The 13,324-nt window shown below is 44.6% G+C and overlaps 2 protein-coding genes across 3 annotated transcripts in view; both read right to left on the minus strand.

Moving 5' to 3' along the window:
• Window positions 1–2,797: 2,797 nt before the first annotated feature.
• Window positions 2,798–8,163, minus strand: Akap5 (A kinase (PRKA) anchor protein 5). 2 transcript variants are annotated; one of them, XM_013015185.1, is made up of 3 exons: window positions 8,095–8,163; window positions 6,631–6,767; window positions 2,798–5,116 (listed from the first exon to the last, which is right to left on the minus strand). In XM_013015185.1, exon 3 carries the CDS (start codon window positions 4,886–4,888, stop codon window positions 3,572–3,574), a length of 1,317 nt encoding a protein of 438 aa, XP_012870639.1. In that variant the 5' UTR covers window positions 4,889–5,116; window positions 6,631–6,767; window positions 8,095–8,163; the 3' UTR covers window positions 2,798–3,571. The 2 variants fall into 2 exon arrangements, with proteins under 2 accessions (XP_012870639.1, XP_012870647.1); XM_013015193.1 differs by lacking the exon at window positions 6,631–6,767 and having other exon boundaries at window positions 8,095–8,116.
• A 3,628-nt stretch (window positions 8,164–11,791) lies between these two features.
• Mthfd1 (methylenetetrahydrofolate dehydrogenase (NADP+ dependent) 1, methenyltetrahydrofolate cyclohydrolase, formyltetrahydrofolate synthetase) overlaps window positions 11,792–13,324 on the minus strand; it is a 92,035-nt gene continuing 90,502 nt past the window's right edge. The window contains exon 28 of the mRNA XM_013015175.1: window positions 11,792–12,045. The gene's annotated coding sequence lies outside the window, so the exon portion shown is untranslated. The remainder of the gene's footprint in view (window positions 12,046–13,324) is intronic.

Consider the following 13,324-nt stretch of genomic DNA (forward strand, 5'->3'; position numbering starts at 1 on the left):
CGTAAAATACTATTTTAACCAGAAAATTCATTGCACATATTTACCTTGTATCTGGTTTTTAAAATCCCAAATAAATATTCCCAAACCTTCCAAAATGTTTTCAGTACTGCTAAGTACTGTTCTTTTTGCTCATTCATACGAGATTATTAAAAATTTACAAAGCATGTATATTGAGCCATTCTTGTAATGGGTACAGAATTGTTCAAAATACTTAATTCAACCTTAATCATGTTGTTTGTTTGTTTTTTTTGCCAGTCCTGGTACTTGAACTCAGGGCCAATTAACCTCAGTTCCAATTCTAGCTTTTTGGTGATTAATTAGAAATGATTCTCACAGACTTTACTGCTGAACTGGCTTTGAAATGCAGCCTTAAGATCTCAGCCTCCTGAGTAGCTAGGATTATAGGTGCAAGCCACCCACACCTGGCTTTATCAGGTTTTTTCAGATTGTTCATTTTAAAACAATGTTTGCTGGTAGCTTTCCATGTTTCCAAGCAGCACATAAAGTAAATTAAAAAGTTTTTTTTTGTTGTTATGTTTTGTTACATCCTGGGGCTTGAACTCATGGTCTGGGTGCTATTCCTGAGCTCTTCTGCTCAAGGCTACCACTTTACCAATTTGAACCACAGCTCCATTCCCTGTTTTCTGGTGGTTAATTGGAGATAAGTCTCATGGACTTTCTTGCCTGGGCTGTCTTTAAGAGTTTTTTCAAGGCCAGGCGCCAGTGGCTCACAGCTGTAATCCTAGCTACTCTGGAGGCTGAGATCTGAGGATCATGGTTCAAAGCCAGCCCAGACAGGAAAGTCCAGGAAACTCTTATCTCCAATAAACCACTAGAAAACCGGAAGTGGCGCTGTAGCACAAGTGGTACAGTGCTTACCTTGAGCTGAAGAGCTGAGGGACAGCACTCAAGCCCAGAGTTCAAGCCCCATGACCGACAAAAAAAAAGTTTTTCCAAGGATGATAAAAATGTTTTTGTGGGGCTGGGAAGGTGGCTCAGTGGTAGAGCGCTTGCCTTGCATGCCTGAGGCCCTGGGTTCGATTCCTCAGCACCATATAAGCAAAAAAAAAAAAAGAAGAAAAAAAATGTTTTTGTTTCTTTTTTAAATGTTTAAAAGTTATACAATTAAAAGCAATAGATTCAGGGGGTCATGTGTTTCAAAAGACTCAAAAAAATCTTGCCAGATTGAAGGGACCCCATTGTAAGCATGGAGATAGGAAAGCCTTGGGGGGGGGGGAGAATACTTTTGTACTTCAGCAAAGAATCTTGCTTATAATACCCATTGTTTGGCTCAATGCCAAAGTCAGATTCATTTCTTTTGTCAGAGATCATAATATTTACAGAAAAAAGAAACTATAGGAAAAATTAGCACATATTTCCTATATGCAACCCATAAGTAATATAAGAACTCAACCAGATAATTTTAAACCATCTAGCGTACATTCTTTCCTCAAAAATGAAACTTTTACTCTACCATTCATACTTCTTCTATTTCCAGGATTCCATCTGTTTCAAATAATAATACTGTCACTCAGTAGTGGACTTGCAATATGAACCACAAACTGAAGTAGGGAGGTGTGTTGTAATATCATGACCATTGGAATAGCGAAATAAAATGTTGAAAATGATTTTGAAAAACACATGGCAATCACTGATGTCATTAGCTGCTTCCCTTTAAATAGCTGAATAAAAATGCAAATGAACCCTTCTCAGTTTTGGGAGTATTAGCCAGATTAGAAATTACGATAAACGGGGGCTGGAAATGTGGCTTAATGGTAGATGCTTGCCTAGCATGCACAAAGCCTGGGGTTCAATTCTTCAGTACCTCATAAACAGAAAAAGCCAGAAGTGGCACTGGGGCTCAAGTGGTAGAGTTCTAGCCTTGAGCAAAAGAAGTCCAGGGACAGTGCCCAGGCCCTGAGTTCAAGCCCCAGTACTGGCAAAAAAAACCCCAAAAACCAAAACACAAAAAACACAAAACTATGATGAAAAAGTTAATTTTCAATAGTCATGTAATTTTTTTTCTCACACAATGAGTAAATACTGTCATTTAAATATTTAAATTCAATTAAAATAATTGAATGCACTAAATTTTCATTTTTTTTTTTTTTTTGGTGCTGGTCCTGGGAATCAAACGCAAAGCCTGGGTGCCATCCCTGAGCTTTTGTGCTCAGGGCTGGTGCTCTACCACTTGAGCCACAGCTCCACTTTCTGGCTTTCTGGTGGTTAATTGGAATAAGAATCTCATGGAGGGCTGGGAAGGTGGCTCAGCGGTAGAGTGCTTGCCTTGCATGCATGAGGCCCTGGGTTCGACTCCTCAGCACCACATAAGCAAAAAGAAAAAAAGCCAGAAGTGGCGCTGTGGCTCAAGTGGTAGAGTGCTAGCCTTGAGCTGAAGAGCTGAGGGACAGCGCCCAGGCCCAGAGTTCAGGCCCCATGACCGGACCCAAAAAAAAAAAAAAAAAAAGAATCTCATGGACTTTCTTCCCTGGGCTGCCTTTGAATCATGATCCTCAGATCTCAGCCCCCTGAGTATCTAGGATTAGAGGCATAAGTCACCAGCACCCAGCTATTTGTTTTTAATTTTTTTTTTTCTTTTGGTCGGTCATGGGCTTGAACTCTGGGCCTGGGCACTGTCTCTCAGCTCTTCAGCTAAAGGCTAGCACTCCACTGCTTAAGCCACAGCGCCACTTCAGGTTTTCTGGTGGTTTATTGGAGATGAGAGTCTCAAGGAGTTTTCTTGCCTAGGCTGGCTTTGAACCACGATCCTCAGATCTCAGCCTCTTGAGTACCTAGGATTACAGGTATGAACCACCGGTGCCCCGCTTCCAGCTATTTGTTTTTAACTTGAGCAGATTAGCCCACACAGAAGTAGGTCTATACAAGTCTACTAGGCAAAGGGAAACTGAGCTTTTGTACTTGGCAACTATTTGTCTGTTTGAAGGAACTCAGGAATAGCTTTTGTAAGTGACTTGAGCAAGGAAACAAAACCACTCATGTTTATGTCTGCTATGCTTCTTCTGCACTCTGCTAAAATGAGAAAAACAGAAGACCTTTTTTGGGGGTAAGACTACTGTTTAGGAGTTTAACAACTATAAATCACACATTCACAAAGAGTTCACCTTATTCACCACTTTACACAACATAAAAAATGCATTGCTAAAAAGAAAAGTTTTTGAAAACTGGGTGCAATGTTAACCTATCCAGAATTGAATTATCCAAAGGGAACCAGACTAGTGACATCAGGGAACAGTAAAGAGAGTTCAACATAAGAAAGTGCTCAATAAATACATCCTTCCCCAAAGTACTCCAATATCCAAAAGCTATTTTAGCAACTCCCTATGTGTCATTTTGCATGACAATCTGCACTGATTTCCTCCAGTCCAGAAGTGAATGTATTTCAGGGTAAAGAACGGTTTATAACTTTATTCTTGAGCACTTCCTGAGTTGTACTTTTAAATTCCACGGATAAGCCTTTTATTCCTTACGGAAAAAGAAGTGCCGCAAATGTGTAAAATGATTTGCTTTTAAGCTTTTTTTTTTTTAACCACCCAGGATATGGAACATTAAGTCACTGTAGAAGTGTGTTTATTTTATTATCTTCAGAGATCATTTCATTAACCAGCTGTTCAATAGACAATTGGATAGCATTCTTGACGAGCGAAGAGGCTGTTTCTATTAAGAGTATTTCATATTGTTCTGAAGTTCTAACCTCAAAATCACTATCATTAGCAAAAACCCCTACCTGCTCATTTTCCACTGAAATTAAGAACTGCTTAGGGACATTTTTAGATTTCTTAACATCAAATTCACTGATTTCAGTGTCGGTGATGATAATAGCAATTGGCTCCATTCTTTTGCTTTCTTCTGATTTGGGTTTTTCGGCACTGATCTCATTTTCTTTCAAATCTGATTCCTGGCTCAATTCAGTATCTTTTGGCTTGTTCTCCTCCACTGCACGCTCTCCACTTTCATTGTCTTTCCAGTTTGTTCCACTTTCTTGGATCCTGTCATTGGATTCTTCCACAATTTGTTGATCTGTTATTATAGGTTGGGGAAGAGCATCGGAAGCCACTGGGTGCTGACTGCCAGTTTCTAAACTTTCCAGCAGGCTTTTTTGCTGGGATTCAGTGCTTTGTTTGTCCTCAATCACTTCAACTTCCTTTTCAAGGATTACAGTTTCAGTTTGAATAGCTGAAGGCCTATTATCTAAGCCAAGTTCCACGGAAATCACATTCTCTCCAGCTGTTACACTGCTGTTCCCATTTGCTTCACAGACTACCTCATCTTTCTGTGAGACTCCTTCACTCAACTCTTGGGTTGACTTAGCTTTGATTACCTGGTCATCGGATTGAGCCTCAGTTTGTATCTCTAAACCTTCAGCCTCTCCTTGGATTTTGATGTTGCAGTCTGCATCTTCTATAATTTTGGAATGATTATTCCTTTGTGCCCCTCTGGAGTATTTTAGGCAGGGAATCTGAAGTCTGGATTTTGACTTTTTCTTTGAAAGAGCAGGATCCTTGGGCTTTCTTTCAAGTTGTACTTCGGCCTCAAATGACTTTTGCTGCTTTGAAGTATCTGACCTTTTCTTGCGTGTTACAAGACGCTGGATTGAGGCCCAGGCCCCAGCTCCTGGGCGCTGTGGCTGATCAGAACTTCCTGTTTCTGGGGGACACTTTCTAGCCACAGGGGCAGCCTCAGAGCTGGCTTTGGCTTTCCGTGCCTTGGCTGTTTTGCCTGCTTTCTTTCTTCTCTTGAAGCAAAGCATGGACGCTTTTTCCTCCTGTCTCTCATCTTGAGGGCAAACTTGTGCTGATCTCTTCTCATCCTTATTTTCTACTTGGATTTCAGAAACTGCAGTCTCCATTTTGACACTACACTCTTTCATTTTCCAGCACACTCTACTCTTCCTTCAGCAGCCTTTAATGACACAAAGGTGGGTCCTAAGTATAGTTTCTTCCAGACCAATTCATTCCTTTTGTCTACTCCACAGGGTTGTCCTAAGTGGTTTCTCCAGTATGCAAATGCCTAGATCTCCATTGCTTACAATGTCTCTCTTTAACTTCTTCATAAAAGCTCTTTACCAGATATATTCTCCCTTTATGTGAAGATCAGCCTGATGAGAGAGAAGAGAATGGGATTTTATTTCACCATGAGCCAATTATTGTTAACACAGGCTATTTCAATTAAGTGTGTAAGAGTCTACCAAAGCATGTTTTTCATATAAAAATAACTTCCTGAAATGACTGCAGAATATAAATTAGAGTTAACTTTTTCTCTAGAAAAAAAAGTTAATCCATTTCATTCTGTCATGTTTGTCAAAACTTCATTTTGTACTACTTGGCAAATCTGACATCAGTTCGTGTGTGTGTGTGTGTGTGTGTGTGTGTGTGTGTGTGTGTGCTGCTCCTGGGGCTCAAACTCAGGCTTGGGGACTGTCTCTGAGTTTTTGTGCTCAAGACTAGTGTTTTACTACTTGAACCACAGCTCCACTTCTGGTTTTTTGCTAGTTATTTGGAAATAAGAGTCTTACAGACTTTCTTTCTGGGCTTTGAACCATGCTCCTCAGATCAGCATCCTGAGTAGGATTATAAGCATGAGCCCTAGTGCCCAGGTTGTGCTGTCTCTATGGATTTCTTTCTTTCTTTTTTTTTTTTTGAGGGGGGGGTTGGGTCATGGGGCCTGAACTCTGGGCCTTGTTGCTGTCCCTCAGCTCTTTAGCTCTAGGCTAGTGCTCTACCACTTGTGCCACTTCCGGCTTTTTTCTTTTTTCTTTTGTGGTGCTGAGGAATTGAACTCAGGGCCTCATGCATGCAAGGCAAGTGCTCTACCACTGAGCCATCTTCCTAGCCCTCTTTATGAATTTCTGATAACTGAAAGTTGCAAGTTTAACAAGCAACTGTTAACAACACAGGTTGGTAAGTGACTTAGTGTAATTTTTATTACCTGCAGCAAATGATTTTACTAAAGACACCAAGTTCGGGGCTGGGAAAGTGGCTCAGTGGTAGAGCACTTGCCTTGCATTCCTGAGGCCCTGGGTTCAATTCCTCAGTACCACATAAGAAAAAAGAAAAAAGCCGGAAGTGGCACTGTGGCTCAAGTGGTAGAGCGCTAGCCTTGAGCTGAAGAGCTGAGGGACAGCGCCCAGGCCCACAGTTCAGGCGCCACGACCGGTCCCCAAAAAATAAATAAATAAAGACACCAAGCTCCTAAGTACATGGATTATTCAAGTCCATCCAAATGATAAAATCGAGTCCAGAGGGGGCAGCTAGCTTGTGGAAAGCTGTGTAGCTAGATAAAGTCATAGCCAGAGTTAGAAGTAGAGATTTTGACCCTCTAGTGTTTGTTTCATTGGACCATACGGTTCCTGTTCTAAAAATGTGTGTTCCATCAAAGCTGTGCTACTTTTCATACATACTCTTAGAAAAATTTAATGTTACTGCCATTTTCCACTCTTACATTGCTTGCATAGCTTTGACATTTCCACTTAAGTATCTGCTATTCATCCTTTTGCATCATACACTGCACACAGTTGGAGGTAAGAGTTAATAATGATGACAACAGCTGACATTTATTGAGCAACTCTTGTACATTAGGCAGTGCAGAGTACTTTTTACATCCATCTCTAACCTGCAGCACAGTATTGCAGTGAGTAGGTGGTAGTACGCCATCTGCAGATGGTTTCAAAGATAGTAGGTAACAGGGCTCACATTCAACACAGGACTGCTTGCTTCTGAGTTCTTTGAAAATGTCAAACTGCAATAGATCTGTTTATCAAAACAATGTTTAAAGTTGGTAAATGGTCATTAAATTAGCCATAATGTAACCTATCAACTCATAATTGAATCAAATGACTCTGAGCTTTTGGTATTATAAAACTATCATTTGCATTCCACTACTTAGGAGGCTGAGAAAGAATAGGGAGTTCAAGGACACAGCAAAATCAGCTCAAAACAAACAATAAGCATCCCTCCCCTCTACACACACACACACACACACACACACAGGAGACAGCAAAGAATAGAGGTATAAATGATCATTTAACAAAAATTCTATGGATTTAGCTAGTATGAATCTTAATTTAGACAAAGGACCCTTTTTATGTAAACCTCTGAAGCCTCATTTGGGTAGTCCTTAATTCCATGAGATGTAGAAGGAACCAGAATCCTGCAAAACCATTTTATGGGCTCCGAATGGGCACTGCATACTCCATGCCTCTCACAAAAAGATAAAGTCATTCCAGCACATCCATAGAAAACAGGAACAGCTGCACGAGGTTCTGAGTTCAAACCCCAGTTCTCCCTTCTACACACACACACACACACACACACACACACACACACACACACACGGAGATTTTACAGCATCTCTCTCCACACATACTTCAGTAAACACTAGAACCTCCGCTGATTAGCACTTCCCCCCTCATCTCTGCAGTTCTCCAGGGCTGAGGTTTTTGGGTTTGTTTTTAAATTAAGCAGAGAGTGTACTGCTAGTAGAAACACTGAAATTAGCTCACATTTAGAAATGGATCGTTGGAACCTAGCTTGACTGGCCCCGAGAGTTGCTTGCGAAGCTCAAGTGAATATAATAATATCACTCTGTAGAAATTAATACCCAAACAGAAGCCTCACTGGAATGGGGGGGGGTAGAGCCTGTAGACGATGAGAAACTTTGCAGCGAAGGGCGCGCCTTCCACCCGAGGGGAGCTGTAGCGCCTCCGGAGACCCTGCCAACCTCCGGCCCCGGCCCCTCGGGCAGCGAGGCGCAGCCGCCCCGGAGGAAGCCAGGACGAAGGCGGCGCTCCCGGCCCGGCGCCCGGGGCAGGCTGCTGTCGGGGGCGTGGAACCGAGCCCCACTTCCAAGCTGACAGCTTTCAAACGATCACAGCTCCCCCCCTTCCTCCCGCACCGTTGGGGGAAATGCTGCGGGCAAGCCGAGCTTGCGGAGGGGCTGAGATGCCGGCAGACCCCACGCGCGGCCCGAGGTGCGGGGGGGGGACCTCCCTCCACCCCCCACCGCTCCGATGCCCGCGCGCGGGGTCCGGCGGACCCGCACACTGCCCGCGAGCCTCCCCGTCCCACCTTGGCTTACCGAGAGCGCGCGCGGGGTCCCGGGTCAGCCCCGCTGCCAAGGTCGGCATGCACTCCGGCAGCGGGGGAGCCGCCGTGGTGCGGGAGCGAGGGCCCTGCGCCAAAGAACCGCAGCCGGCGGCGCCCCCCGGCGCCAATCCGCGCCGAGCAGGGGGCCGCGCCAGGGCCGGGGGCGGCGGGGCGGGGCGGCAAGCTAGGGACCCACGTGCGAGCGCTTTGCCCCGCCGCGTGGGAGCGATCTCCACGCCCCGGGTGCGGGGCGCGAAGCCCCGGTGCGGGACCACATCGGGGCAAAGACGCAGGGACCACTGAGCCACCCGGCCGGGCGATGCGGAGGAGACGAAGTAGCAAAATCCGGTCTCACGGTGCAGGTGCTCTCATGGTAACCTCCGCCCCCAGGAGCTAATGACAGGGCGGATATCAGATCTTTAAAAGCGGAATTCAGCGCTGCAGCGCAGGCTGAGATCTAGCTAGAGATCGGAGAGCCTGGCAGAAGAGCCTAGCGTCCTTCTAATCTCCAATTAACCAGCGAAATGCTGGGCTTGGACGGCCTTACCATTGGAGCCACACCTCCAGTTCTGGTGAGCCTGAAAGCCGGGCGAGAGCTGGAAGTCCTGAGTTCAACCGCCAGCACTGACAACAAACAAACAAACAAAACTTACAAAAGTTAGGTGTGTCCTGTATGATCACCTTTATAATAACAATAAAAAATAAGAAAAGAAAAAGTGTATCCTAGCTGGGCGCCTGTGGCTCAGCCTCTGATCCTAGCTAGCTACTCAGTAGGCTGAGATCTGAAGATCATGGTTTGAAGACAGCCTGGGCAGGAAAGTCAGTGAAACTCTCACCTCCAATAAAAATAGACAGAAAAACCCAGAAGTGGTGCTGTGGCTCAAATGGTAGAGCGCTAGCCATGAGCTGAAGCAGTTCAGGGACAGAGCCCAGGCCCTGGCCCTGAGTTCAAGCCCCAGAACTGGCCAAAAAAAAAAAAAAAGAAAAAAAGAAACAGAGAAAGAGAAAAGAAAAAAGAAAAAAAAAGACCAAAAAAACCCCACTGAGAACTGGGTATGGTGGCTATAACCCAGAACCAGGCCAGGATTTCTAATTGGAGACCAACCTGGGCTACATAGCAAAGCCTGTCACACACACACACACAAAAGTGTGCGGTGGGGGAGAAGCTGGAAGGTACTTTGAGGTCAGAGGTGGATGTATCTTGTATCTGAAGAATAAATGAAGAGAATTCCTCTGCGTTGTATTACAAGTAATTAGTCCCTGACCTTTATCACATTCAAGCAGTCACTGCAATATTCTATAAATAAATGCTACATGGTAGTTTTATGACTACAGCCTGGTGCAGATGTTCCTAAAATGTATCTAGCGTCTCAGCACGAAAGAAACCTGTCATCCTTAGTGCACAGTGACAGTTAAGCCTGGAAGCAGTGCCCCACATCCCGGCTTACTCTTCCCTTAGCAGCTTTGCATTGCCTAGCAGCAAAAAGTGGCCTATAAATGTCTCTCCAAACTGAATGGAAGTGATCCTATTTGCAGCTGAGCTTGTTAACATCACCAGATACAGTGTGCCAACAAAAGAGCTTACATATTTATCTGAACACCATTTCTTCCAGTCTGGCCCCTATCCACCCACAGTCCAAGCCTGTAGCTACCCGAAATGTTTAATTCCTCGTTACAAATTCTCACCTTGCAGAAACCCCCTTGCCCTGGTACTCCATTAGATGGGCCTAGTGGCTTGGTCTATTGTGGGCACCATGAGGGTCATAGGAAGCTGACACAGATCCAAGTCATTCTGCTGCAATCTGCTGTACTTGGCAGCACGCAATGCCGCCATCTTTGCTGAATTAAGGGTATGTAGACATCCTCAAGGCACAGCAGCAGCCTCTGAGGTGCAGATAAGGGACGGAACAATCTGTTTATCAGTAACGTTATAATATGTGCAAGGAAGGCCTTAACAGACCAGAGAAGGCTAAGAATGGGTCAGGGGAACACACTGGCTGAATCAGGGCCTTCCAGCCCCAAGGTAAAGGTACTGGGCCATCTCTGGAGTCCCACTAATCTGCACCCCAAGTACTAATGCTTCTGCAGATCCTGAAGACAAGTTCCCACTTGACCTGTGACACTTCTTCATTAGCAGAGATCAAGTATCAATTGCACAAAATCCCTGTCAAGTGGGAGATTCAGGAGCATCCCTGACCTCTTTATTTTTTCCCCTCTGCATCTAGCACCTTTGTTATCCCTCATTTCTGGAGAGATACAAAATGGACACAGCTTTCTACCTCTGACAGCCTGGCAGGAGGAAGAGCTCAGAGGGGCAGCCAGAAGCAGAGTCTCCAGAATCAGATGACAAGTTCATTGGGCAGTGCAACTCCAAGTCTGCCTTTTGGTAAAATGAGGCTATAAACTGAATAGAAAGATCTGTTGTGCTATAATTTACTACACACATTGCCAATCCAAGACTGGCTTCTGTTTTGAAGCCCACTGCTCAGAATTTATCTAATAGATGCTTTTGCACCAGTTGTAAAAATACATGTGAATTCTTTTTTCTACCAGCATCTATTCATTACCACATTATTTGTTTTCTTTTTTGTGTGTGCAGGAGAATCAAACCCAGGGCTTTAGGCTAGCCAAACATTCTACCACTGGGCTATAGTTTCAGCCCCACTGCTATTTTGTGTGTGTGTGTGTGCACTGCGCATGCCAACTACCAGGCCTGGCTCTGCAACATTATTTTCAGTAGCAGACTTTATGAAACAATGCAAGTCATAGTACAAAAAATTAAAATAATAATTAAAATAGGAATTATAAGTACCCACAGTAGAGAACAGAAGACAGTTGACATAATATACAGCCATAAGAAAAAAGATGGACTCAACAGTTAATGGAGTAAGAGCTACTTCTCAGTGGAAAAAACGTTTCACCGCTACTTACGTAAAGTACAGCTGGGCCCTGGTGACTCAAAATGGTAATCTTAGTTAATCAGAAGGCTGAAATCTGAGGGTCACAGTTTGAAGCTGGCCCAGGCAGAGAAGTCCATCCATGAGATTTTTATATATATATATATATATTTATATTTTGGTGAGAGGGCTTGAACTCTGGGCCTGGGCACTGTCCCTGAGCTCTTCAGCTCAAGATAAGTGCTCTACCACTTGAGCCACAATGCTACTTCTGGTTCCTGGTGGTTAATTGGAGATAAGAGTCTCACAGACTTTCCTGCTGGGCTGGCTTTGAGCCGTGATCCTCAGATGTCAGCCTCCAGAGTAGCTAGGATTACTGGTGGCAGAAGCCACCAGCGCCCAGCCATCCATGAGATTCTTATCTCCAATTAACCAGCAAAAAGCCAGAAGTGGAGTTGTGGCTAAGTGGCAGAGCACCAGCCTTGAGTGGAAAAATATAAGGGAGTGCATGAGGCTTTTAGTTTAATCCCCAATACCAACACACACACACACACACACACACAATATTTGAGGAAGGTGGGGATTAACAATATAGAAAGATGTAAAGCAAGAGGCAAGTCTTGCTCCATACTCTACCTCCTCCAGCCTTCTTCTGAATTACCTATCCCCAGAGCTGCCCAAGCATGCCCTCAGTTTCTCCTTTAAACACACTGCCCAACAAATGGGCTCATACAAGATGATAGCATACTGCACCACAGACCATGGATACCATGATTTATATTTCAACACGAGGATAGCAAAATCATTCCTTTTATTTGATAGACCTTCACTACATTCAAGACATGAACATGATTTATATTAATTTATACATGAGGATGAAAATTAAGGCAGTAATCGAAAGGCTTCTGAGGAAATCCCCCAGAAGATTTATTTTAGTTTTCAGGGCAGGAGTTGACTTCTCTAACTTCTCCAAACTTCCTTACTCACAGCAGGCCTGAACAGACATTGGCCAAACTTGCAAAGCAGCTTCTTGAAGAAGAGATGATCTGGAAAGAAAGGCAAAGAAGTATTTTGTTTAATCACCAAAACATTTGCTCTTGTCTTCCTCACAGCATGATTACCCACTAGCATTGCCGCAGCTGTTGAGATTTCCATCCGTTCCCACCACGAGGATTTCTGCTGTCTGTTCAGAAGAGGCAGTACACAACAGCTATGTGGACACTGTTTAAGACCACAGCAGCAAGGCAGGACTGTATGTCCACACCACCTATATATTTTCTTTTCGTTTTTGTCAGTCATGGGGCTTGAACTCTGGGCCTGGGTGTTGTCCCTCAGCTCTTCAGCTCAAGGCTAGTGCTCTACCACTTGAACCACAGCACCACTTCCAGTTTTCTGAGCAGTTTATTGGAGATAAGAGTTTTACGGCCTGGGGCTGGGAACATAGCTCAGCGGTAGAGTGCATGCCTTGCAAGCATGAGGCCCTGGGTTCGATTCCTCAGCACCACATAAACAGAAAAAGCCGGACGTGGCGCTGTGGCTCCAATGGTAGAACGCTAGCCTTGAGCTGAACAGCTGAGGGACAGTGCCCAGACCCAGAGTTCAGGCCCCATGACTGGCAAAAAAAAAAGAGTCTTACAGCCTTTCCTGCCTGGGCTGGCTTTGAACCAGGATCCTCAGATCTCAGCCTCCTGAGTAGCTAGGATTACAGGCGTGAGCCACCGGCACCTAACCACCTACTTTTTCTTTTCTTTTTTTGTCGGTCGTGGGGCTTGAACTCTGGGCCTGGGTGCTGTCCCTCAGCTCTTCAGCTCAGGGTGAGCGCTCTACCACTTGAGCTACAGTGCCACTTCCGGTTTCTGGTGGTTTATTGGCGATAGGAGTCTCATGGTCTCTCCTGCCTGGGCTGGCTTTGAACCGAGATCCTCAGATCTCAGCCTCCTGAGTAGCTAGGATTACAGGCATGAGCCACTAGCGCCCAGCTACCACCTACTTTTTCAAAGTTAGTATCCCAGCCCCAAGCTCAGAGTCTCTTCCCACCCTACCATAGCCAAAATGACCATTTTGCTTTCATCAGAACTTCACTTTTTCATGCAATGCAAGAACTTCTGCTTTGTTTTATATTGCTTAAAAAAATTTTTTTTTTGATGTTGGGACCAGATTTTTTTTTGGTCAGGCATGAGGCTTGAAATCAGGGCCTTGGTTCTGTCCCTGAGCTTTTTTACTCAAGTCTAGTACTCTATCACTTTGAGCCACAGCTCTATGTCCAGTTTTCAGGTAGTTAATTGAAGATAAAAGTCTCATGGAGAGCCAGGCGCTGGTGGCTCA

Source organism: Dipodomys ordii, unplaced genomic scaffold (assembly GCF_000151885.1).
Source record: "Dipodomys ordii isolate 6190 unplaced genomic scaffold, Dord_2.0 Scaffold2, whole genome shotgun sequence".
Taxonomy (NCBI): Eukaryota; Metazoa; Chordata; class Mammalia; order Rodentia; family Heteromyidae; genus Dipodomys; species Dipodomys ordii.